At 57.3% G+C, this 26634-nt stretch overlaps 1 protein-coding gene and 1 long non-coding RNA gene across 2 annotated transcripts; both read left to right on the forward strand.

Moving 5' to 3' along the window:
- The first annotated feature begins 7823 nt into the window (after window positions 1-7823).
- On the forward strand, window positions 7824-22843 carry LOC146597489 (septin-4-like). Its single transcript, XM_085302010.1, has 11 exons — window positions 7824-8249; window positions 8693-8786; window positions 9034-9120; window positions 11484-11607; window positions 12796-12930; window positions 13088-13205; window positions 13599-13700; window positions 14112-14208; window positions 14495-14657; window positions 19887-19986; window positions 20360-22843. The coding sequence occupies exons 1-11, from the start codon at window positions 7824-7826 to the stop codon at window positions 20417-20419; spliced, it is 1506 nt and encodes a 501-aa protein (XP_085158136.1). The 3' UTR covers window positions 20420-22843.
- Window positions 22844-25873: 3030 nt separating this feature from the next.
- Window positions 25874-26634, forward strand: LOC146597490 (uncharacterized). The gene is made up of 3 exons (XR_014895490.1): window positions 25874-25993; window positions 26331-26453; window positions 26555-26634. It is a non-coding gene; the product is annotated as an uncharacterized LOC146597490 (long non-coding RNA).

A 26634-nucleotide genomic window follows, 5' to 3' on the forward strand; every position in this document is an offset into this window, starting at 1 on the left:
TGGCCACAGCTCGCCTGGTGCCAGGACGCCGCAGCCGGCAGGAGGCTGCGGGCCTGGACRTCCGCCCTTTGGGGGGGCTGTTGCCGTTCCTTACGGGTGATGGGCAGGTTGCGATGCTGGGGTGCAGCAGCCGGGGGCGGGGGGGGTGCTGGTGTCCCCAAGGCCGGTGGCGCGGCGCAGGGGCTCTGCGAGGCGAGCAGGGGCAGCTGAGCGGGGCGGTCTTGCATAACGTGGCTCCGACAGCGCCGTCTCGCACGGAGCAGCGACTGTGGGAACCGGGACCAGCGCATTCCTTCGGAGCGGGACGGAGTGAAACGAGATAGGATGGCAGCTGGGGGAGCATGTTGTAACTGGCTTTGCAGACCAGCTCGGCACTCACTGAGACCGCCTTTGCAAAAGGCTTAGYGTTAACTTTGGGGGTGAACAGATCCAGGCTAGAAAACAGCTTCTCAGAGCTAGCCATGGGGAGCAGGTGGGGGGCAGCCCCCTTCTGCAAGGCAGCTGTGAAGGGGCACCTCTGCCTAGACCGAGTATGGGTCTGGCTGCGCTCCACGCAGAGCCAGCCGAGCACAGGCGAAGAGCTGGGCTCTCCCGCTGCCCTGCGGCGCTGGCGCTGTGAGTCCCACAGGCTGTATCCCAGCCCTGCGGGTGGCAACGGGCTCTCTGCCTGCTCGTGCTGAATCTAGCTGCGGCAATAAAAAGTGTTGTGGTAGGGCAGGGTGAGCTGGGGCCTGAGCCCAGGTCTGATGGTGCCCAGAGCTGGCACAGCTCTCGGYGCACCTCAGAGGATCTGGAGAAGCGGAACCGATGCTCTCCCACGTCCCAGATGGCCAGTGCTGCATCCTGCTGTTCCTAAAGTGGTCACAGAGCAAAGCCTTGTTGAGGACTTGTCTGGAGTAGCAGGAGCTGAGCAGAGGTGAGCAATGATCCTAGCTCAGAGCTGAAGAGGACCGTAGAGATCAGGTCCTGCAGCCACTCACTGCTGTGGCCGTGGGCTCAGTGTTAGTGTCTGGGTGGCTCCTGCGCTAAAGCACTTGTAGCCCTTTGGTGTAGGGCAGAGCTGCTGGCGGTGGCAGGCAGGATTCCAGCTCCCCTGCGAGCCTGCTGCGCGCTCCCCCTTGAACTGTGCTCCTGGCTGCTTTGTGCTCTTAGAGCATTGAATCTTCTTGTCTGTCCTCGAGCTGCCACGATGAACTGTTTACGGGCTATTCCTGTGATTAATGACACTTGTTAAAATGCTGCGTTGCTCAGTCTGAACAGGCCTGGCGGTGACTTTGAGGCTGTGGCTCGTGAGAGGCTGCCGTGCGTGTTCCCATCCCAGAGTCCCCATGTAGATACTTGCAGATAATTCAGGCTGCTCCTAAAAGATTCCCCAGTGGGAAAGGGATGGAGCTCCTGAAATACTGCACTGAGGCCCACRTCTTAGTGGCTCTTCTCTTGTGTTGTTGCTAGCATAGCTCTAGACCCACCAGACCCAGACCCAGGATTGGTGCCGCTGCCTGATGCTGCTGTCCCTTTCATAGGTTGCCCCAAAAGCCTGCTCCTCACTGGTATTTCCTGAACACATATTGAAACATGGCCCAGCCCTGGAGGTCCCAGCCTTGTTCCAGGACTGGGCCCTCAAGCCTCTCCCTGCTTCAAGCAGCTAAGTAGGTTGTCTGCTCTGTCACAGCCTCTCTTTGCTGCTCCTCCAGGCTGTTTAAAGCCTACAGATATTGGTGCTGCAGTTCTTATTCTCGGTTTCTCAACTGAGACACTGCCTGTGGGGTAGGAGGTGATTGCTGGGAAAAAAATAACTTTGATTAAAATATGATGGAGGTGCTTGAAAGCTCTCGGGAGTAAATAGGTGACTGTGTTCAACTGAAGGCAGGTTAGAGCAAGCACAACCCAGGTGCTGAATACCCTTGGGGAAAGGGCTTCCGAAGACCGGAGCTTCCCAGAGGCTGATCCCTGGAAAGGCAGCGCCAAGGAGGGTCACTTTGATGGCAGAGGTGATGAGGGGAATGCTGTACCTTAGCCCCTTGGAAGGAAGAGCCTGGCTTGTCTCCTTGGGATGGAGTTAACTTGTGAAACCTCTTGCTTCAGGAGGAGATGTAGAGTAACGTGTAGCCTGCATATGTCTGTCTGGTGGGATGCTGGAGCTGGTCCTTCAGGGATTRCAATGTGTACCCATGCTGCGGGAGAGAAAGGGCAAGATAGGTAGTTTGCCTTGCTAAAAACTGCTGAAGGCCTGAGGATGCCCAGGCCGTAAGACAGGGCTGCCCAGACTGCGGAAGCTGTTCCTGGTCCCATCTGCCTTGGATGCTGTCCCGTCAAAAATGTGGTGTTGCAGCACAGCTGGACATCACCTTTAGAGGGGTTATGTGCCTGCTTACTTGCAATGGCACCGAGGAGCCTGAGATAGCCTGGCTGTGGGGCTAGCATTGAGCTGGAACATTTCCTTCCATCTGCCTGTGGAAATATGGTGTGATGTGGGGATGCCGTGGTGGGGCCTTTGGGGCATCCCACAGAGTGCACGGGTTGTCTGGGAGCCAGAAGCCTGTATCCTGGACATGAAAGCTGCCCATAGTTTTCTCAAACCAACCTAGGAAGATTGGTGGCTGGCAGGGAGCAGCCAGGGTGTAGACRTATCAATGAGGGGCCGATGGTTTGTCCATCTCAGGCTGTGCCCGCTGCCATGCCCTGCTCATCCACAACTGCCAGCCTTTCTGCTCACAGCCCATGAACTGTCGCCCTGGAGGAAAGGTGCACTCCAGCTCTCTGGGATGCAGCGTGACAGGCCAGGGGCCCTTGCTGGGAAGGGAGGCAGGGAGCAGGGAGGAGACGGTGTGAGCACAAGCAGYGGCTTGTGCAGCAGCATCGCCTATGCCTGCCACCACCTCTCAGGAATCCCTCCAGGCAGGAGCTGCCTGCCCTGGTCACCCGGGCTGTGACAGCCCTGGCAGTAACTGCCCAAGGCAGGTAGGCTCGTGGCAGCTGGCCTCCCCGTGCGCAGCGGCATGTGTAATCCGCTTACAGGGCGCTGGCACAGTGACAGCCTCTCATTACAGTAAATCCCTGCTCATAGGTGGGCTCCCGTTGGGAGTCCAGGGTGGCCATGGACTCTGTCACTTGGAGGGTGATGGGATGCTGCGCACAATCCGGCTGAGAAGAGGCATCGCGGGTGAGCGCTGTGGGCTGGGGAGGCTGTGTGTCCTGCTGCAGCTGCGGAGGCTGTCCAGACCTCCAGCCATGCAGAGGTCTGAATATGTGGGGCAGGGGATAAGATGGGAAGGGGGGCCTGGCTGTCACTCAGTCTGGCTCTGTGACCTGGGGCAGCTGCTGCCTGGCCAGAGAAGGGCTGGGAGCCGTCCTTTTCCTGGAGCRGTATCCAGAAGGGTCATCCTGGACTATGAGGATCTGTGCTCAGCCTTCTCAAGGGCCCTTCTGCCTGGGAGCAGAGATGTGGGTGTATGAGGCCACTGTAGGACAGCTCTGCTGCACCATGCAGGGATATTTCAGGGCACCATCGATGATGGGATGCAGAACTTGGCCAGGGCACTGGTCTTGTGCAGGGTGCTGCAGACTGGAACAAGAAAGAAAGAGGCTGCAAAGACCAGCAGCATGATGGGTGTCAGACTGCTGCCTCRGTACCTCCATGGAGGAAAAGCCAGGGAAAACCATGGGTGCCACAGGATGGTATAGCCATGCTCCGAGGGGACAAGCTGACCAGGAATGGCTGAGGCCAGATGGAAGTAGTGAGATCTCCACTACCAGCATGCGGTCGGCCTTGAAACCAGGCAGGGAGGAGCACTGACAGCAAGGTCGGAATATGAAGATAGATCAGGTGGGTTATGGGGATGCTCAGGCCTATRTATGCAGGTATTTCTGTGGTCCTCATACCTGGCACAATTGGCTGCCCTGTCCCTCACCCTGGAGTGCTGAAGCGGGTAGCGCGTCTGCCCTACAGCATGGCCCCATSCCCCTGCTCCTGCCTGTCCCTGCATCCTTAGGGAGTTCTCTTCCCTGCGGTGCTGGGGACTTGGCACAGAATTGGCTTCTCTTGGGCCTGTCTCTGCATCCTACAAGCTCACAGTCCATCTTCCCAGATATCCTCCCCAGAACAAGCCAATATTTCAGGCATTTTTAGCGCTCTCCTGGCTAATGTAGCCCTTAAGCAGCTGAATGAACCCTACTCTAATGCAGTCAGAGCCCCACTCTCCGCCTGAGCTGCCTCAATGCATCTCGACGTGCATCAAGGTGAATCACTGTCTGTGCTGACTGAGGCGAGCCCCAGCAATGACAGCTCAGAGCTGCCCTCCTTGGAGCCTGGAGCCCCCCAAGGCTCCTCCTTGGGCTCCTTTAACCCTTTCCAAGGATAAAATTGGAAAAGCCAAAGCAGAAACTGCAGCCTTGGAGTTACCAAGGAGCCTGCAAACTTGTTTAGCCCTGCAGAGTGCCAGCCACTGCTGACCAGCACTTCACTTGCGTTGATAAGCCCCTGTTGATAGGATGTACTCTCAGCCTCCCATCTCCTTGTCCTGCATTCAGCCATCCTGCATGGGATGAAGGTCAGCTGGACACTGGAAGTGCTGAATGTCAGCTCTGTACCTGCATAGTGGGTGTCCCACCTTGGTGTCGTTGTCCCCAGCCCTTCTGTTGCTCTTCCTTGTGGACCAAGACTGACTGCACTGTTCCAGAGTCCTGTCCTTCCCAGCCAGTCCTATTAGGCTCATTGGCAGCCAGAGCAATGACTTGGAGTTGAATGGGGGGAAGCTTTAGTTGTTGAATGCAAAAATGCTTGAGTTGTCAAACAGGCTTTTGTGGGAATGTACGGGGTTTCTCCCAGCAAAGAGGCCCTGAGGCCCTGCTAGGGTGGCTGCTCTGTGCTCAGGGGTTAGAGAGAAGGAGGAGACCAGGTGTGTGTTGGGATGATGATGGAGAAGTTTCCTTAGGCTGAGTGTCCTGCTGGACTGTAGCCAACATACGTGTGCTCCTACTGGGTTCTGGTGGTGCTCAGTGCCACTCCTTGTGTGTTTGCACAGCTGCCCCTAGGCCTATCTCATGTACTTCTTGGCCAATGTTGCTTTGCTGGTCCATGTTGATTTGGCCCCTGCTCTCCCACTGTGCAGCTGGGTCACAGTGCAGCAGGAGAGGCAGAGCCTCCAGCATGGCCACCCCTGGTGCTCGCCGGGCTCAGCTCTGCCCCCACTGCAGCTTCCCCAGCAGTGCAAATGAGCCTGGTGGTTCCTCTCTCCCCTCCTGCTGGTCGAGCTGTGCCTTCAGTCCTACCCATCCCCATGCTGGTCCTGCCTGCAGCCCCTGAGGATCTGCAGGAGATTGTGCCTGGTGTTCTGGCATCCCTGCCTCTGTCCCGTGGGGCAGAGGAGCACCAGCCCGCGGACACTGGGCCCTGCTGCCCTCCCTGTGTTGCTGCCCTGCACACTGGGCAGGTGCCTGGGCCCCGCTGTGCCTGCGCAGGGTGGAGTTATGCTAATGCTGCTCCCCATCCCCTCTCCCGAGCCTCAGCCACAGCCAGTGCCTCTCTGCATCCTCTCCTGGCTGCGGGGGACACTAGGCTCTGACATGGCCACCTGCCCTGAGCTGGAGCATCAGCGAGAGGTACAGGGGAGATCAGTCTGCTTGTCTGGTGGCCTTGGGTGGGACAAGAGAGGGGGCAGAAGTGGGCTGAGGTGCCCGTGGACTTGGAGCATCCCTTGGTGGGATGCTGCCAGGAGGACGTGTCCTGCGCCAGGCTGGGAGGTGGCTGGAGAAGGCTCCGTTGCCATTGCCCTTCCCCGCTCATGTTCCTTGGGCAGAGCAGCAYGGAGAGCCCTACCTGCAGGATGCGCGAGGGCAGCGCGGCGAGGGTTCGGTGTGAATGCTCCACGCTGTGCTGCTGCCGRGGCCGTGAGCTGCTCTATGCTTGGTCTGGGGGTGATGGAGGAGCCCCTGAGGGGCTGGAGACCTGCAGGAGGAGCAGCAGCTTGGTGGGGACAGGGCAGTGCCGGGGCTGGGAGCGCTTGGTGGTGGTGGCCATCGGCTCCCGGCCCTGTGCAGCGGGGAATCGAGCCCCTGGCCCGGCAGGGCTGTGCTGCGGGGGGAGAGGGGGGAGGCTAGCGCTGAGCCCGCAGGCTTGGTTTGGCATTCAAGGTCGGTGAGGCAGAGCGGACGCACGGGGCACGTGGGAGAGGATGCTGTGATCAGACAAGCCCACCGAGCACTATCGATCTGCCTGAGCCGGGAGAGGGGAGCGTGGACCCCCCTCCCCTCCCCAGTCCTCCGGTGCGGGGGCATCTCAGCTTGGAGAGAGGCACCCTGGTGCGCGTTGCCCTCCATCTGCCGAGGAGGCTAGGGACACACCGCGCTGCGAGAGGAGCGATGGGCCGGCCGTGTGAGCGCRCGGAGCCCTGGCAGTGCCGTGACCTTGTTTCCAGCCTGCTAATTGCGTGCGTCTCGGCTTGCCTCCGGCACGACCGCCCTTGATGGAGCTGTCTCTAACCGAGCGGGTCACGGGAGCCGGGGCTGAGCCTTGGGCAGGCATGCAGGCTGGGAGAGGACMCTTGTCCCCAACAAGCAGTCTTGCCTCAAGACCCCGAGCCATGGAGGACTGACCCCAAAACACAGCTTGGTGGCTCTCCAAACCCTGGTGAGACCCCAGACTCTTGGCTGAAACTGGAGGTGATGGTGCACTGACACTGGAGCAACCTCCCTTCGTGCTGCCTGCCTCCAGCTAGGAGGTCTCCATCATGACTTGGGCACTGTCCCAGCGTCTGCAGGAGCAGCTTCCAGCCATGCCCTTGAGGGACCACTTCTCCTCCCTCTAGCGCTTGTAAACAGGATGTGGCGAGAGCCCAGCTCTGCGTGTACCGCGGGAGCCCCGGCCGGGAGCTTGTTCTGGGCCCCGAGCCACGGAGCCGCTGGCTCGCAGCAGCTCTCTGAGCTGGTGTGCTCCACTCCTCCCAGCCCTCCTTCCTGCTGATGCTGCCTGGCTGGGGCCCTGGCGATGGGGGACCCCTACTTGGCTTGACATGGCTGTTGACTGCTGGGCAGAGCCATACTGGGGTGAGGGGGGTGCAAGTGAAGAAGCATAGCGGACTTTGGGGGCCCTGCTCATGCGAGGAGTCAGGGTGTGAGTGTGGATACGAGGTTGCTGGTCCCGCTCATCTCTCAGCAACTTTATGCAAGGGTGCTGGTGTGCAGGTCTGTCCTCAGTACCCTTTGCATGTCTGGGCAGACGATGGCTGTGAGTTACATCGCCTGCCTTGGCCATCACCCAGGACCACGAGGAAAGGTGGTGGTGGGGCCCCTTCCACCATTGCCTTTACACAGATATGTGCAAACTGGGGGCACGTGTGAGATGGCACAGGCAGGACTCTGCCAGCCTGGTACAGCCAGTGGTCTGGGCTCTGGCCAGCTCCTCTTTTGCTGCTTTTCACCTCTCTTCTTGGTCTCTCTCCACYCTCCTTGGTGCACGCCAACCCCGTGCTCCAAACAGGCAGCAGCGTGTGCAGGGGCTCTGGCTGGCCCAGAAGACCCCGAAGAGCAATGGGGTGTCCAGGCTCCCTCCGGGGCCGCAGGGGGAGATCCCCATCCCTGCCCCTCGGAGCACGAGGAGCCAACTGAGATCCCTGTGCAGCAAGCTGTAAGCGTCCGAGGTGCCCCAGGGGGTGCATGGGACCACGTGCCCCAGCCTGTCCTACTCCTACCCACGTGCCTGTCCCTGGGCAGAGGCTATGTCTTTCTAGGTGCTTGCGTCCCTCTCTCTCCCGAGGTGCCCCTCTCTCCAAGCCATCCTCGTGGTGCATGCAGCCAATGGCTGAGGCTTAGGGCTTGTGACATTGATGAGTCCGGTGGTGCGGGACCATGCCRTGGGGCAGCATGCCTGCCTTGAGCATCATCTTCACCATGCACTCTCTCTCTCCTCTCTGTTCCTCTCTGTTCTCACCCCTTCTCTTGTACAGATAAAGCGCTTCCTGAAGGAAGACTCGGACGAGGCAGAGCTGGCCCAGTTTCTGAAGGACTATCCTGGGGGAGAAAACCTTCGGAAGGTGGAGCCCGAAGAGAGCAGGCGGGATCCTGGGCCTGGCCACCCCTTCTCCGGCGTAGGCAGGGCACCTGCTGATGATCCCGCAGATGAGAAAGATGSCAAGCCTTTCTCTCGGCCTCGGCCCTTGGATTTTCAGCAGCACATCATGGCCCCTGCACCACCAAGCCCCTCTCGGCCCCGGAGCCCCTGGGGCCAGCTGGACCCCTATGACTCCTCTGAGGTACGAGCATCTCTGGGCTGAGGAGGGGGTGGTAAGGATGCACCAAAGGAGTTGGAGTGGAAGATGCTCCATCCTGGAGACGGGAGCTGCACCTCCGAAACCAAGGGCACAGGGCCTCTGTCAGACATGGCTGCATCCTGCAGCACCTGGGCCCCACATCACTCAGAGCTAGCAGTCCTGTGCAGCTTCCTGTAACCCCACGGCCAGGAGCACTGCGCAGGACATGGTGCTTGCTCTGCCACCAAGCCCTTGGCCCAGCTGAGTGGCAGTGAGTGTGGGGCCGGGGCTTGCTTAGCAGTGTGGCTGGAAAGGGAGACAGGAGTCACGAGCCCTRTGGCCAGCCTGCGAGTGGAGCAGGCCCAAGTTGGTCTTCCAGCATGGAGTGGGATGGGGAAAGACAATATGTCTTCTGTCCCATATCCCCCCTCTGCCTCTCCCTGCAGGATGACAAGGAGTAYGTGGGGTTTGCGACGCTTCCCAACCAGGTCCATCGGAAATCGGTGAAGAAGGGCTTTGACTTCACACTCATGGTGGCAGGTATGTATGGCCAAGCCTGGCACGGCACCAGGGTGGAGGGATGGGGTCCTGGTCGCTAATCAGAGTGCAGATCCCAAAAGCTGGGGCATGAAGCTCTTTTCTGCCCCCATTAGCTCTCTGCTGTCCTGCACTGGATGTGCCCATCTGGGATCCCATTTTGTGGTCCTGAGGCCTGGCTGCCCCGATTCTCCCAGCCCTGCTCAACTTCCTCTTGGTCTCCCCTAACTGTTCTTCCCCTTCGTCCTAGGGGAATCCGGGTTGGGGAAATCCACCCTCGTGAACAGCCTCTTCCTCACGGACATGTATAAAGATCGCAAGCTCCTTAATGCTGAAGGTAAGAGAGGCGAGAAATCTCAGCAGGGCATTTTGGGGCATGCAAGGAGAGCACAGCCCAGGCCACCCCACTGCTGGGGAAGGAGGTCACCTGGCGAGGCCGAGCGGCTGGCACCGTGCAGCTGAGCCCGCATGTGCCAGTGCCAGCTGGTGCCCGTGCGTGTCCTCCTTCCACACGCGCCTCCGTGCCAGGAGGCTGCCTCCCTCCTGGCAACCGAGATTGCTGCCTTAACGTTGCTGATGGGCCAGCTGAAACCCATGTCTTTGTCCAGGGTCTCTCAGGACTGTGCCAGCAGCTGGGGCCATGGCCAGCGAGCCCGGGGCTCGTTCCTGTGCTGACCGGCTGGCTTTCTGGGCTGCTGGCAGGTGGTGCGGCTCTCACTTGCATATTCAGCAGGTCCCGAGGCAGGGTGCCTCTTTAATGCTCTGATTATCACGGTAGGGATCTTGCTGGGTTTTGAAGTGGCTTGTCTCCGTTTGCACCTCCAGCGCCGTTAATCAGAGAGTTGACWGTTCCTCTCCGCGCTCAGCCAGGATTCTCCAGTTCATTACCAATGAAAAGCCGTGTTTGTCTCTTTTGGGCTTATTAAATGAAAAAGTACAGACGGCGTTTTGCCAGCTGCCTGTTGGTATGGGGTAGTGCTCCAAGTTATCAAATAGGAGCTGGGCCCTTCGTCCCTGGCAGCACTGAGCCCTGCGACACGAGTTCCCCCCCACGGRGCTTTGTCCCGTACCACAAAGCAATGGGAAAACAAGCCCAAGCTTGCCGGGTTTCAGATGGAGCCAAACCAAACCCTCAGATCCAAGCAGCCAGGGGATCTGGGGACAGTCCAGGTCTGAGCCGAGGTCCAGGCAAGTTACTCTGCTTCAGCTGGAGAAGGCTTTCAGATTAACATAGCCAAACAGGTTCAACCCCCCTTGGGTTTGAGAAGGCTATTTGATTTGTTTCTGTTGCTAGGAGCTGGTCTAAGCTCAAAGCAGTATGTATGTATGTGGCCATGCACACAGATGTGGGTCCACACGCAGTGTTATGGAAGTATTCATAGGGATAAGGGACCTGGGGGCATGCATGGGGTCTGAAGGGTACCCMTGGGGTGCCTGTGTACCCATATGTGTGTCCCCATATCCCAAGGATACAGGGAGCAGAAAACACCCTTGAAGTGAAGCAGATYACCCACCCTAGATCCAGCCGCTGGGGATACCTTGTGCTGCTTTCTCTGTGGAAGCAGCTCAGCTTCTTCAAACACCCCCACTTCTTGCTCTGGGGTTGCACTTGCTCCCCAAAATCAGAGGGAAAGAAAACCAGTTTTTGCCAAAACTGCTGGAGCTTGGCAGCCTCTTGTGCTTGCTGTGGCTGGCCAGAGCACAGGGCTGGAGTTTCAGCCAAAGTTGCCGCATCCCAACAGATTTAGGATGGAGGGAGAGAAGGGCAGTTTGCACAGCAAACCCACTAGCCCCCATGCACAGGCTTCCAGTCTCAAATTGACTCTTGCTGCTGAAATGCCGGGGGATTTTTATTTGTAGATTTACTTTGGGGGGGGGGAACTAATCTAATGCCAATGCTTATGAGGTGGGGGATTTCAGCTTGGATTCTTGTTTTCCTGGTCATGTTTTCAAACTGAGAGGTCCAATGGGTCTTTCTGACTTTAAAAGCTCTGGAGCTGGAGCACCATCCAGGCTGCTGCAGCCTGTGACATGGGAGACATGGCTGAGGAGTCAGCAGGGAGTAAATGGGCWCTGGACACAGTGACCAGCACCTTAGGGACACAAGAAGACTGGTGACATCCTGCAGTCCCTGGTGGTTGGAGTCTCTGACCTAGAAGCTTCCCTCCAGTGCATGGAGCCCTTCCCTTCCTCGCGGGGCTGCTGGTGGTTGTGGGACAGCCCTATGAGATGTGCCATGAGCTGCGCTGGGCAGCGAGGGTGGGGGCTCATGTCTGGCCATGCACAGCCAGGGCTGGTTCTCAGCAGTGGTGTGCAGAGCATCCTGCTGGTGTGCAGCATCTCCGCATTCACTCTGCTGGACCACAGTGCTCAGTGGGAGCTACTCAGCTACCTGGGATGCTTTTGAAAAGCCCTCAAATCCCCCAGCCCCTGCAGCCTCCCTGGACAGGAGGTGAATGGGTAACGTGGCTTCCCCACATGCTAGACAGCCCTGGGCATGGCTACATCGCAGGAAGCTGCCGGACAGACCATGGCAGGGATGACCAGGCTGGAAAAGTCTCCAGAGGGCAAAAGGATGGGCTGGGACTGAGCGCGTCCAAACCTGGCCTTGGTCCAGCCTCCGTCCTGCTGCCCATGGAAACACACACACACCCTTTCCCAGGGCTGCCCAGATCATAGTGGTTTCTCTTGCCTTTCCAGAGCGCATCACACAGACAGTGGAGATCACCAAGCATGTTGTGGACATCGAAGAGAAAGGTGTCAAGCTGCGTCTAACCATTGTGGACACCCCAGGTTTTGGGGACGCYGTGAACAACACTGAGTGGTATGTCCTGCTGAGAGGGCTGTGACCTTGATGGGCAGTGTGACGGCGGAGGTTTCTGCCACGGGGTTCRATGCAGGGCTTTGATGGGGTGCAATGCATCATTATGGTCTCCAGTTAGAGGAGACAGATGGCTTTGAATGACTGCGTGAAAAGGGTCAGGGGTGCCACAGTTCACGGGATAGTTGGCTGCATGGGCCTGGGTGGCTGGGGAGCAATGCAGGGTGTGCTCTGCCTGAACCAGAGCTCAGGCTTACTCTTCCAGGCTGCTTTGGGCTTAAACACAAGGCAGCTCCTGAAATTGGGGCCTGGCTCTTRGAGAGAAGTCTGGCTCTTACAAACTCAAAGGAAGGGATTTATGGCCCAGCCAAAGCCACTATCCTCCAAAGCACAAAAACATGCTGGGAACATCTACCCAAAAGGGGCACAGGCTGGAGCAGGGCAGGATTTGACCATCACACCAAAGATTTCCAGCCTTCAACTGCAACTGAGCCTGGAAGAAGGTTTCCCAGGCCTGTTCCAGGGTCCCATTCCCAACATCTCCCACTCTCCAGCTTGCACTGAGCCACAGGCTTTCTCATGCTGCTTTTGGGTGCTAGCTGCATTTAGCCTGRCAGAGCTACCCGGCCCTGCCTGTGGCAGGGCAGCACACAGGTTCCCTCCTGTTTTGTAGCAGCTCATGCCCAGCCGTGGCTCCAGCATCCTCCTGCTTGCAGCAGCTGCTGCGTCTGGGGTCAAGACTACCACCTTGATATGTGGACTCTCCAGAAAGAGGCCAACCCATAGCCTGCACTCCTCTGCTCCTTTCAGCTGGCTGCCATTTAGGTGTCCTAGGATCAAACACCCCTGCTCAGCCCAACAGCTGGGAGCCAGGGACATATGCAGGGAGGGATACTCTACAGTGCTGCAAGCCTTCTGGGCACCTGGTGGRTCACGTGCTCTTTGCCGTTTGCCTCAGTGGCCAGATCCTACTAGCCTGGAGGACTGCCAGGACTTGTGCTGCCCATCTCCTTGGGGAGCAATGCTGAGCTGTAGGAAGAGCTATTGAGCCTGAAAATAGCACAGTGAGGCCTGGAACTCAGGGAAGGGTCTCTTGTGGACGAACTGGGTCTGGTGGATGCTGTGGGTCCTGCAGGATGGGGAGTCATTGATCTTCACCTCACCTCTCTGCAACCCCTCCTGTCCCTCTAGCTGGAAGCCTGTGGCTGACTACATTGACCAGCAGTTTGAGCAGTATTTCCGTGATGAAAGTGGTCTGAACCGAAAGAACATCCAGGACAACCGTGTCCACTGCTGCATCTATTTCATCTCGCCCTTTGGTCATGGGTATGAGCAACCCCAACCTCCCTGTCCACACTCAGTAAGTGGCTGCAGAGAATGCTTGAGGATGCTAGGCCCTGTCAGGGAAGCTCTCAGCAATGGCTGTGCCAGTTTGTGGAACAGGCTTTGCCAGGGCGAGGCACTAACTGTTCTCTCCTTGCAGCCTTCGCCCCCTGGACGTGGAGTTCATGAGAGCCCTGCACCAGCGGGTGAACATTGTACCTGTCCTGGCAAAGGCTGACACCTTAACTCCCTCTGAGGTGGAGCGCAAGAAAAACAAGGTAAGGTGAAGGCAGGATTTAGCCCAGAGCTGTCTCACTGGCTCCTTAGTGCCATGGATCCAGCCTCAGCTGTGGGCTCTCTCCATCGCCCTCTGCCTGGACTTCACCAGGGAGCATCTTCTGTGTCTCCACTGCAGTAGGGGACCTGYTTGCCCATGTGGTCCCCAGGGATGCGTTTCTCCAGTGCTTGGCTGGAGCCTGGAAAGGTACAGAGGAGTGGTGGTGTCTGTGACATCCAGTCTGTCTGGATCATCAGAGATGACAGGCTTGTTTTAAGGGTCCATGGCTRGTGTGCCAGGGGACACTGGGGCTTTGTGCACCTGTTTGTGGAATTTCCCACCCCATTTCTGAGGGGCCAGGGCCCTGTCCATCAGCCAGGCTGTCTGTGTGCAGATCCGGGAGGAGATTGAACACTATGGGATCCGCATTTACCAGTTCCCTGAGTGCGACTCAGATGAGGACGAGGAATTCAAGCTGCAGGACCAGGCACTGAAGGTGGGTCAGGCTCTTCCACCCTCTTCTCAGGGGCAGAGTTCCAGGGGAGGGAGACCCATCACCCTTGGGGGACCCTCAGGACTCTTTGCAGCTCCCTTCAGGGCTAAGTCCCCAAGCAGCCCTAGCAATCCTGCTCTGGACACATCACTATGACTCCACTGGTACCAGCCAGACCCTGACCACAGCTTGGGCAAGTGGCCAACAGCAAAATCAGGCTGATTGGGTGGAGAAATCAGTGCTGTGACAGCTACTGACCTACCTGGCACTTTCTATAGCCAGGGTTTATGGGCATCTTAGCAGTTCTGTGCTAGATACGGCAGAGGCCAAACTATGAAGGGACCTGGGGTTGTGAGTCATGGGCAATGCAGCAGGTAGGACCRAGCCCTGCTAACCCTCGTGGTCCTCTTGCAGGAGAGCATCCCATTCGCTGTGATTGGCAGTAACACGGTTGTGGAGGCCAAAGGCCGACGTGTCCGTGGGCGGCTCTACCCCTGGGGCATTGTGGAAGGTAATGCTGTGGTGGGACCCAGCAGCTCCACACCTTGGGCCACGCTCCTGGCACTGCCCCCATTGCCCTGCCAGCCTTTGGGAAGCTGTGGGGCACAGGGACCCCATGCATCACTTCTCCATGCAGACAACAGCAGTCTGCTTTCTCCAGTGTCACCAACCTATCCGGCCTGGTTGTCTGCTGTGGGGGTCCCCAGGGTGAGCTCTGCTTGCCTAAACCCATCCTGGAGAGTTTGGGGGGAAGCAAGGGGCTGGCTATCACCTTTTAACCCCAACTTCCTCCACAGTGGAGAACCCAGCCCACTGTGACTTTGTGAAGCTGCGCACGATGCTGGTGAGGACACACATGCAGGACCTCAAGGACGTAACACGGGAAACTCACTATGAGAACTACCGCACGCAGTGCATCCAGAGCATGACCCGCATGGTGGTGAAGGAGAGGAATCGCAAGTATGGGGCAGGAGAGGGGGACCATGCCTCATGCTGGGAGTGGGACTGTGGGGACCATGCCATGCCATCGGCTGGGATRGGGAATCATGTCCTGTTCTCASAGCTGCTTAGTTTCCCCAGGCCAGRCATGTCTTTGGCCTATCACAGGTGGTGATCTGTGGTGTCCAGGTTGCAAAGAGCTGGCTGAGGCACAAACAGTGCCTGTGCTGGTCCTTGCTGTGTGATGAGTGAGGAAGCCTTGGTACTCCTTGGGGTCAGTGGTGGTTTGTCTTGCAGCTTGGTTGAGTCCAGCTTGAGAGGCCACCATGAGAGTGAGGGGGACCCTCCATCCCTGTGTGCTGGAGGAGGGCTCCAAGGGTTGGAGGAGRAGGAGAGCAAGTGACTGATGTGTGYTTGGTGAAYCAAGTGGGTGGGGGACTCCTCTGTCCGTGCATTGCACCCGGGTGATGGGACCAGGGCTGTTTCAGGTAAGGTGAGGATGGAGACAGCAGCAGAGGTCTTGCGTGCTGCTTCAGTCCTCAGCAGGGGGAGGATGGGAGATGGCTTGGCCCCCTCTGTGGCTCTGCAGCAGCTGGAGGTGGGATGCACCTCTCAATGGGGTGGGAGCAGACAGCTCTGGATTTGAGGCRCTGCCATCCTCCTTAGTGGCCCCAATATACTGTGGCACAACCCAGGGGAACCCCCCAAAAGCAGGGCCCCAGTGGTGCTGGTGAGCAGACAGATGTTGGAGCAGTGCAGGAGCCCTGGGAACCCCCTGCCCCGATCCACAGCTCACAAGGCTGAAGGTCCAGCTGCCTGTGCCAGCCACAGCTCCAGGCACCTTGCCCTTGGTGGGTGCCTCCGTGGGCTGCACTGGCACAAGTGGCATGCTGGCAGAGTGGTGAGACCCCAGGTAAGCGTTTGAAGGTGGCAGGCAGAGTGACTTCTGGCAGCRATAGGCATGTCTAAGCTCGTCTCTCCATGTGCGTTGTTTTGCTGCATGCTGCGGGAGAAGGAGGGATCCCTCCACGCTGAGGCTGTGCTGTGCCGACTGCTCCACGGACTGAGCCTGGCAGTGCCCCCTGAGGACTGTGGCAGTGGAGGGCCGGCCTCGTCCCTGCCGCTGGCCCTCCTCCGTCTCCATGTGTGTCGCAGGGCTGTGTCCTGCTGGACGCTATATAAAGTACTTGTTATCAAATGCTGTCTTGGTCCTTCTGTGTCTGCACAGAGGAGGGAGCCTGGAGCCCAGCTGGACCCTGGCCTGGCTATGGGTGGCCAGCAGCATCTCCCCTCCAGGGGATGCCAGGGGTGCAGAGGTGGCTGTCCTGCTCCCTGTAGCTGGGTTGGCTGCTGCCTGGCTCCGCAAGGATGCGTGGGGAGAGCAGTCCCCATGTCTCCCTGCCCACCGGCCCTCTAGGCTGCATAAACTGGCAGCTGCAAGCTCTGATTCCCCGTGGTTGAGATGGAGCACAGCAGACAGATGGAGGCACCCATGCTATGCAGAYGGAGGTCCTGAGGGTGCTGGTAGCATCCACAGGCAGCGTGCCCTTGGCTGAGTGCCGGGAGGGTGCCAGGCCCCAGCTGCAGCCCTTCTGATGGGATTCATCCCCAGGCTCGGCCAGGCACGGTGGGATTAGAGAGGGGGATGGAGCCTCTGCTTGGCACCACTGACTCGGTGCCCGCCAGCCAACATCACCCAGCGACCACCGGAGTGGAGGAGCGGGGAGCCCCAGGCATGTGGCACTAAGGGGCTGGTGCCAACGCTGGACCACGCRGTGCCTGTTTTGGAGGAGCAGCCCTAGTGTGTGGGGGGAAGAGCATGGCGGGATGCAGCCACAGCAGCGCCTAGGAAGGGGGGAAAGGAGCACAGACAGCTTGAGCCAAGCCAGGCATTCGAGTTGGCAAGGACCTGGAGGTGGCCGATTGCCCTCCTCATGGAGGGGGGCTGGTCACAGCTGCTTGGGCAAGGGCTGCATGAGGACRGTGAACCCAGCCACCTCAGCCCACAGGCAGGCAGGCAGATGGTCTGCACTGGGCCCACGGGCATCCTCGAGACGTTYGGCCCAGGGCTAGGCACTGTCACCGCTCTCCGTGGCAGAGGTGATGGGAGCTGGGGGTTTGCCATGGCCCTGCCACGTGACTGCAGTCCTGTCTGGCCCCCTGCTCCCATGCACTCACCACAGCTTGTGTGTTCTGGTCTGCAAAGCAGGGAGGGCGTTTCATGGCAGCCGGCTGTTCCCAGCCCAAAGGCTGGACAAGGGAAGTGCTGCAGAGCAGCTGCTCCCAACACCRCTGCACCAGAGCCCATGGAAGTGCTGCTTCAGGCCTTTCTTGGTACAYGGGATACCAGTTTAGGTAGACCTGTGTGGAGGAGCTGTTGCTCATTTTAGGAAGAGACTGTGGTGGGCACTGCTTTTGCCCATCCCTGCTCTCTGTGAGCTGACAAAGCTGCTCAATACATGTTCAGCGCCCAGGTCAAGCCTGATTCAGGACAAGGTGCTCCTTATTCCTCACTGAACAGGCCAGAGGAGGATGAGCTTGCTGCTATCCCAGCTGGCTCTGAAATCGCCCCTATGGCAAGCATCACAGCTTTGTGAGACTGGTGACAGCAGGCAATGGTGTCCAAGGTGGTTCAAAATGTGTCCAGAAACCAGCATTTGCCTTTGCACACTTGGGTTTACTGCAGTACAGTTGGGATCCTGCAGATCAGGGACAACCTGCCTSAGGAAGAACTGGCTCATGCATCCCGCAGCCAAGCTTTGCATACAGAGATGCTGAAAAGYGGCGGCTTGTTCCTTGCACTGGAGAAACAGCAGCAGCTCCTGGCATGCTGTGCGATCATTAGGAACAACAACGTCATTCTGGCTATATGGATCATCCACTGGAGCAAAGYGTGCCCTCTGGCAGGACCCAGCTGGTGGCTGTGAGGAGATGGGTCCCTTCTAGTGTGGTCCTTGTAGGAGATGCGATCARTTTAGTCTGCCCCACTCCTGTCTARGTGGACCAGCCCCAGACATGATGTCCAGAGCTCCTGCCACAGGGATACATGTTAATTGARGTGCATTTCCTCATTGATGATTGGTGAAAGCAGCATGGAGCAAACTCAAAGCATGCTGGGAAACAGCTGGCCAGAGGATGATTGTGCTCCAACAAGGTCATTACAACCCATCGTGCAGCAACACCGGAAATCTGGGAAAAAAGTGAAACGCTTGAGTTTAAAAGATTTTAAAGCATCGGAAAAAAAGATATCTGGCAGAAACAAAATGCCTTTGGTGTGCAAGATAGGATGCTGTGGGCTCACTCAGTGCGCAGTGGCAAGGCCTGGCCCCTGCATGGCTGTGGGTACCACTGCAGCACAAGTAAYCAGCTGGGGTGATGAGGCTGCAGCAGCCAGCCTTGTGCGGGAGATGCAAATGCTGCCCTCAGCTGGCTCTGAAGTAAACCAAGACTGCCCTCAGGGGAGGTGTGGGAGGCTGGAGGGACTGAAGCATCCACCTTGACTGGCCACAGTTCTGAGGAGCTGGGAGATGCTTTGCAGTGCCAAAGGTGAATCAAAGTCAASGTCAAGTTACACTGGCTCGGTGAATCAGGTCTAGTGTTGGTAAATGAACTGATATCACTGGAAATGAGAGCAGGGGCGGAGAGGAGTCCAGTGACAGGCTCWGGTCCATATGATGATATGTGGCTCAGGTGCTTGAGGAAAGAGGCTGTGGGGCACCTGGTGCCCAGCGCCTGCCTTGGGATGTTGCCTCCTCCCAGCTTGCTGCAGCAAGGCTGATGRGATGGACTTGCTGGGTGCAAGCCCTTGGGTCTGCCCATCCAGGCACTCTGAGCACTGTGCTGGGTTGCGCCAGTGGCCCTGGGGCCCTCTCCCTGCTCTGAACCGCAGGACCTGGCGCTTGCTGTGGGGATGGCTCGGTGCAAGCTGGAAGGGAGAGCTCAGTTTTGGTGACTTATTGATGTGGTCTTTCTGGCTGAGGTAGAGTAATTTATTTTCCTCCTTATCCAAAGATGGGAATCCTGAAGACCTCACTCTGTATTTTGTAATGTGAGATTGTGCTATTGCAGAATCTATATCCTGTTGTGCTCTTTGGCCATGTGGCATCCCAAAGCCTGGTGTTGGTAGAACTGCAATAGTTACCAGAGGAAGACAAGAGCTGCCAGTGAGACAGAAACATAACTTTCTTCACTAGATCAACAGAATCTGCTGGTGTAATGAAACAAATGCATTTTCCTAGGTACAGATCTGCACAGCTAATGTTGTTCCTGTATGCCACAAGATCCTAGTTGATCTAGAGAAAAGGCTGGACCTGKGTGTGCCCTAGAGCTCTTATTCTTGATGGAGAACTTGAACTTGCAGACATGCAAAGCCATGTCTTCTGGGCTCATTGCATAGGACGAAAAGACAGAACAGACCTAACCCTGTTCTGAGTAGGACATTTCCTTAACTGCAGGGTTGCAGCATGGACCATAACCAAACTCATTCCCACCTGGTGGGCAAGTTAGAGAATCATCAAGGTATGGGTCGAGGGGGACACCTGGGGTTTCCCATCCAACTGCTGCCCAGACTACGGCTAACTCCAGAGCTGAGTGAGGTGTTTAGGCCCTGTCCGGCTGAGTGTTAAATATCTCCAAGAATGGAGATGCCACTACCTCCTTCAGATCCATCCCAGGGCTGCAACACTCTTGTGAGAAGGAGTATTCTCCATGGATCTAGTGGGAATTTCCCTCATTGCAATATGCATTCATTGTCTTTTACCTTTTCTCTGCATGTCTCTGTGGAGGCTCTGCCTCCATCTTCTCTGTAACCCCCTTGGGATGGTGGAAGATAGTCATTAGCTCTCCCCTTTGTTTTGTCTTCTCCAGGCTGAACAAGCAGCAGTCTCTCTGTCTGTCCATGTGCTCTAGCCCTGACCCTCTGGGTGACCCACCAATTTGGTGCCCTTTCTTTCAGCCTACGGGGCCCGGGAGCAGGCACAGTGCTCAGGGTGGTCTCTGAGCCCCCAAACTTTTCATCCAAACCTTTTGGGATGCAAGCTGCCAGCTGCAGTCTRCAGGGCTGCAGACCTCTGGCCACACAGAGCCATGTCTGTCCCCAGGCTCGTGCACCCCCTGTGCCACACTAGTTCTGATGCCTYGGGGTCCTGCACCATGTAATGTTGAGGGCTGAAGAGTGCATTTTTCTAGGGTATTGCCTCTGTTGTATGGCTGTAGAAACTCCCTTGTCCTCTCTCTCTTTGCCCCTTGCAGCAAGCTGACGAGGGAGAGTGGGACAGATTTCCCCATTCCCGTCATTCCTGCAGTGCCGGACTCTGAGACAGAGAAGCTCATCCGGGAGAAGGATGAGGAGGTGAGTGAGAGGCAGGCTGGGGAGGGCAAGGGCAGGGCTCATCTGAAACCCAGTGGCTCTCRCAAACGCCTGCTGTGGCCAATGTCCCTGTGACCTGTCCCCAGCCTCCGAGGTGGCACAGCTGAGAAGGGAAACCCTTTCTATGACATCCTGCCAGCAGCTGGTCCTTCAGCCATGAGGTCAGGGGGAAGAGACATTTGGGAGGAATTTGAGACTTTTCCTAAAACAGAGCTTTTGTTGATCSGAATCTGCTTGAGATGTTTGACTCAGATATGTTTCAGAGGGAGCTGGCACCGCCTGGGGGAAGCTCACAATGTGGGTGCCCAGGAAGATGGCAGGCCCCATTGGTTCCCATTTCTCCCTTCTCTTTCAGCTGCGGCGGATGCAGGAGATGCTCCAGAAAATCCAGAAGCAGATGAAGGACTCTCACTAGCCCTCTTCTCCTCCTCCTCCTCCAACCCTGCCCCACTCAGAGACCAGAAATGTTTACATCACGCTACATCCTGTCCAAGCCAAGCTAGGAAACTCGGTACCAASAACACACCTATCACCTTAAGCTGCTGCAGTATCGCCTTATCGAGTCTTGCAACGCTTGTCCTCTGGGAACGTCAAAGAGACACGGCTTCGTTTGTCCCGGGGCTGCCGGCTGGCACACGCCCTGGGATTCCCCCCATCAACTCGTGTCCTGTCCAGCTGCCATGTCGTCTCCCCTGTGCTGTGTGCCGCTTTCCACCTTAGCGGTCCTTTTTGTCCCTGCTGCCTCAGCTTTTGCTCTGYTTTCCCATACATCTCACAGCCTGGTGCCTGCTCTCTGCTCTACCCCTGCCCTGAGACCCTGTGGGCTGCCAGACCAGCAGGATGCGTGTTTTGACCTGGCCTTGGGGAACTGCAGGCAGCAGGCTCAGTGTGTCCAGAAGGTTGGTGTAGCTCCCAAGAGGGGTGCTGGGCAGCTACTGGTACCCTGGTTATCCTGCTCCCCTGCCACCTACTCAACAGCCCTGTCCCCATCCCACCTTAGGCTGTCTGTTCATGCTACAGGGTTTACACAGAGGAGAGCTTGGCCAGTGGCTTAAGGAAAGGTAACATGGGGGCCGAAGTGAAAGGACTAGTCCAAGCCTCAAAACACTGCAGCCTGGTGTCATACACCTGGAGAGCAAATTTTCTCATCGGACTAGCTGGGGGCCGTTTCCTCCAAACAGATGCTCTGCAAGATCCCTTCAGTGTGGCAGTGCAGGAGTATGGCCCCAGGAGGCTGGTGTGTGGTATCTGCTGCCAGGTGCTCCTTGCACCTCGGCCAGGGCGGTAGCTGCTCTGCACCATGTCTCACTCATCTCTCAGCTTCTTCCAGAAGTGGCCCCAACCTCCACTGGCTGATTTTGGAATGGGGAACCATCTCAGAACACAATTCCCTCTTGTGGCTTGGTGCACAGCAGCCAGCACATCCTGGCTACCATTAAGCTTGACTTGGACACAGAGGGATACTGGCTGTGGGGTAGGAACTTCAGTGTGGAGGCGTGGGGCCTGGAGGGGCATCTTGGCCAGGRATGGGATCCAGGACATTCTCCTTTGTCCGCCTCTGTGCCACCACCAGTAAGAGGAAGGCCTCAAGCTCAGTGGTGCCCAGGGCTATGTCAAACCCTGCATCCTCTGCAGAATCTGTGCCCCCACCAAGCACCTTGTACTTGCTCCCCTTAGAAACACCCAAGCAAACCCTTGCGGAGTTCTGGCCACACCAGGCTTTTCAGGGAAATGTACGGCACTGCTCTYGGGAACTGGGACTGGCCATGCAGCAGGGTCCAAATTCCTTGAGCGATGCTGGAGAGGACAGCACTTCTCAGCGGGGCCCTGGCCAGGCTCTTGGATGAGGAAACAGACCCTCTTAAGGGCTGCCTGCTGTCCCCAGGGCTGAAATGGTGGATGTTCATGGGAAGACACTGGGCAAGGATTTCCTCACCTGGAGCAGGGTGTTGTRGGTGCAGCCTGGACCTGCACCCATCCCTCCTGGGGTGTTTCAGCCTCTGGAGCTGCTTGCTTTTCTGTCATGTGCCTGTGTCACCGAAGGATGTCCCCAGTGTGTGTGAGGCTTCCCATTTAAGCACTGCTGTGCRCTCCCACTGGCAAGCCTGGGCCTGTACCTGCCCATGAGTGGCTGCAGAGCATCTCTGGGACCCACAGCCCCAGGGCACTGAGGGCCATGGAGTAGGAGCAAAGGAGCCTGATCCTGCCCTGAAATCTTGGCTCCCCCAGCTTCCTGCCTGGTTACTGGGAAAGACAAAAGGAGATGGTGAGGCTGTGGGGAGGGCTGGAGTGGCCCTGAAGGGCTGGGAGGCAGGAACTGGGAGCAGTGGGATCACTGGGAATGAGCTTGCATAGATGAGCTTTACCTGTCCCCGGCAGCACCAGCACTGGGGCCACCCACTGAGCCGGGGGAAACCTCCCGGGTAGCTTCGAGGAGCACTCCTCAGGCCCAGCAAGAGGTTTGCATCCCAATAGTCCACGTGTCTCGGCTTGAAGATGACTGAAGTTACCTTGAGGATCAGCGTAGATGTCGCAGGGCATTTGGGGAAATGCCTGTCACATGCGTGACCTGCGTTCCTGAGTYGGCTGCAAGCCTGGGGGGGGGTCCCTTCTCCCACCACATGTGCGGGCAGGGACCCCCCCCAGGGTATATTAGTGCTTTCAATTTCCTTTTTTATCTTGCTATTTTCTTACAGAAATACCTACCTTTGCATGACAGTCATAAATGCATTTATTAAAGTATATAAAGAGTATAGGTTTATAAATTCTTACAGTTCTAGTGGAAATATTTTTATCCCTCCACAGAAGTTCTCAATAAATTCAGCTGACTTGGCTTGTCTGCAATGGCATTTTGCTTCTGCACAACTAGCCGCACATACCCCCGGGTGTGTGCACCCACCGTGTGCCTGCGCCTGCCACCAMGTGCCGGAAGGGGTGGGGTGGCAGGCAGGAAAGGCTTGAGGATGACAACGAAAGGGTYGGTGCTCTCTCACTCCTGGCTACTCTTTTCCTGGCAAGGTCTCAGGCCGGGCTCATACCTCCGYGGGAGGCTGGGCCTCCTGTCTGTGCAGCTGTTGCACGGAAATCAGTGGGGTTTCTTCTGCACCCCGAGGAGCTGGCACTGCTGCAGTGCATGGGATGGGTTTCAGCAGCAGACGAGGGGCTCACAGAYGGGAGGCTGGAGAGCCCTGGCAGCCTGAATCCTGCAGGACCYGGCTGAGGGGAGAGTAGGTCCAGGCACCTGCCCTTCATGTGCTGCCTTTGGGGCCTGGCCATGGGCCCTGGAGGCTGCGGGCCATGGGGCAGTAATGGCATCACTTGTCTCAGTGCTGAGTGCAGTGACCTGCTCCTGAACATGGGGATATAATTTYCTTTGATCTGCTGGCCACACTAGTCCCCACTCGGAGACACGGAGGGCACTTGGCATGGCTGGATCTCCCCTGCATGTACAAGATGCCCCAGGTTTATCTCAGTTCAGGTTCCACCAGGAGCTGGCTGAAAGGCTACCACAGGTGGGCTGAGAGCTTGGCACAGGGATGTACAAACTCCATGCCTCTACTCTCCTTGAAGCAGGCACCCTGTGCCCTGCAATCCTCCCCTGGCACCCCAACATCCTTCAGCCTACACCTTGATGTCCTCCACCCTCATATCCTTCCCCTGCATGTCAATATCCTCTGACCTGCACCTGGATATTCTCCACCCTGGCTTCTTTCCCTTGCATCCTGCTGTCTTTCACCCAGCACTGTGCTGGCTCCTCCTGCACCCTGCTAGGTAGCCCCTGCTTTCAGCTATCCTCCACCTCATGCCCTGGCTTTCCCTGCGTCACATGGCAAGGAAGGGTTGACCTGGAGGTGCTCTGCCTCCCAGTGTCACCTTCCCTACTGGTAKTCTTGTTGCTGTCTCTACTGAATGAACAGCAGATGTGAAAAACCTSCTGAAATGCATACACAGAAAGACCGTCAAGGCTGGGTCGAGAGCATCCGCCTCCCAAAGGACCGGCAGCAACAGGGTCATGGGCCTGATGTTGGGAAAACAGCCCGGCTTCCAGAGCGGCTGAGAGCAGGAAGAATCAGGAAGAGAAAGGGCCAAATCTCCACCCCTGCAGGGTTTTAGAAACAGCTGGGCAAACAGCTGCAGGGCTGATCTAGCTTGGGACAACATCAGATGGCCCGACGCTCTTTCCGGAGCCCCTTAACCCTGCTCTCCATGATGCAGGAACAAGCAGGCCCTTGGCATGGCCGTGAGCCCTGCTGCACGCTGCACAGGCTGGCGAACAAGTGGCAGGTGTCACTCTGCAGAGGGGCTAGCGAGCATGGCGGCGAGGGAGAGCTGGCTCACCGCTGCGTGAGAGGCGATTTGGGGGATAAGCTGCACCAGTGCAAGCCCGGCCCCAGGGACTCGGTGGGGGCCCCGCGCACAGAGCCCGTTAGGGTTGCACCCGGCTCCTTCTCAGCCAGCTCACCAGCGCCGAAGCTGCGGTGCCAGTACGCGCAGCAGGAGCGGTCGTGACCAAGACGTGGACGCGTGGCAGGGCACTGTGCCTGTCCCCTTCTGGATATGTGGCATAGCTTTGGGGGCTGCGGGAAGCACATCCCCGTGCACATGCACCCCCCATTTCAAAGCCCTTTCTTTCCCCTTCTGTACACACTCACATGTTAACAGGGCCCATAGGGCACTGATAAGCTTAATTTCCCTGAACAGCCTCACCTGGGATCCCACAGCCCCTGCCCCTGGCCCAGGAGTCCTATTTTTGCTGCAGCCCAGGCCCCTAGGCCTTATCTGAGCTGTATTTTATGTGTGCTTGCTCCAGTACCTGCTCTCTGTCTTTTTCTGGCTTGTTAATAGGATTTCCTGGACTGATCTTAGCATTACTTTGCCTCTGTCTGATGGCTGCTGGATTCGTGATGGGATCTGTTGCTATAACAGTCCTGCTGGGTGCTATGGACTGTGTCCTGGTTGGTGAAGGCACTACCTCTGCATCATCCCCACCTCGTGGAGCACCCTGCCTTTGCTGCTGTTTACCCTACGCGTAGGGAAACSGGGGGCTGCTGTCACTGGGGAGGCTTGCATTTCCTCCCCCGGCTGGGTGTGCACTCTCAGCTCTTCTCAGGGCACCCTTGGATCCCCTGCACGTCTCTCCGCCCATCCTTGGGTTTTCCCTGGTCCTTTCTCCCGCACGCCTCCTCCAGTCCCTCCAATCTTAAACATCCCCACTAACGTGTGCCCCYCTCTGCAGGTACTCACCCCTCCTCAATGGCCCTGTGTGGGTCCCCTCCTCGTACACTCTATTCCTCTTTGTTCTCTTCCCAGTTCCACCTCTGGTCAGCTCCCTTCCCTTCTTTGTAGGCTTGGTTCTTATCTGTYCCTCTCTGTTCCCCTCTGTGTGCTCAGATCCCCTCTGCGTCCCCCGACACACCTTCAGATCAGCTTTATTCCCTTCTGTGCTTGCTCATACACCCTCCATTTCACTCCATGGGCTCTCAGATCTCTTTCATCTCATCCGCACTCTCTTGCATCTCTCCCGTTTGTCTTGTACAACCTCCTTTCCCCTCCATGCACCCTCAGATTCCCTTTGTCCTCTGCATATACACATGGATCCTCTCCATTTCTCTAGTTTCTTCTGGGCCCCTCTGATTCCTGTGCTGTAAGACTCCCTTTGAGTTGCTGTGTTTTCTATGCCCCTCTGTTTTCTCTGTCCTCTCCTCCAAGTCCATTTGGTTGCACCCAGGCCAGCCTTGGTGCTATCCAGGCCCCTCCATCCACCTTCTGGCATCCTTCATCCATTTCCTTTCTGTCAGAGCTGCAGTGAAGCAAGAAGGATGAGATCTACAAAGACCTTTCTTTTTCTGTCCCCTGGGATCAGGCTGCCAGAAACTACCCCYGAGAGCCTCCCGTGGATCTGACTCTGCTCCAAGGCCTTACAGGGAATGGAGCCCAGAAAGGGCCTCTGCTTTTGGATGCTCCCCCGCAGCCGGCGCTGCTGACTCAGGTCTGGATGTTCGCTTCTCAGCTGCTGTAGTTCATTTGGCTTCTGGTTGTCCTCAGCATTGCCGGAGTTGGAACTTGTGCCAGCCGTCCTCTTCCTGAGATAAGATCAAGCTGTTCAGGAGGTCACTGCTGAGGTTTAGGCAGCTGCTCTCCTCCTTGTTTGTGTTTTTCAGATAACCTGAACCACAGACTGTAAAATGTTCACCATCGGTATTTTCCCCCAAAYGCATGCCAGTGTAAGACCCATGCCCCTCCAGTCTAGCACTAGATTTTCTGGTGCTAGAATTTGGAGTGAGCTGTTTTGTCCTCACTGCAGTTTTGCTCTCATTTCCCCACAGGCAATGCTGTCTCCTTACCATAACCAGTTAGAAACTCTGAGCCATAAGCCTCAAGGGGGAACACAACMTCCCCACCTTTATATGGGGAGCAAGGGAGGATACAGGAGCTGGAGTAAAGGTTGGGTAAGTAAGTAAGTGCCCCAAAGTGATGAGTGGACAAAGCTAAACCCTGCCCTGGCCTTGAGGGCCTGGGACCTTGGCACAGCCTCTTCTCCTCCCAACAGGACAAGCTCCTCCATCTAGGAGAAGGRAAATCAGAAGCGGGTATCTGCTATGAACCTACCTGGAAAAAAAGGCTCACCAG

This window comes from Rhea americana, unplaced genomic scaffold, assembly GCF_003343005.1.
Source record: "Rhea americana isolate MKP2758 unplaced genomic scaffold, rheAme1 scaffold_182, whole genome shotgun sequence".
Lineage (NCBI taxonomy): Eukaryota > Metazoa > Chordata > Aves > Rheiformes > Rheidae > Rhea > Rhea americana.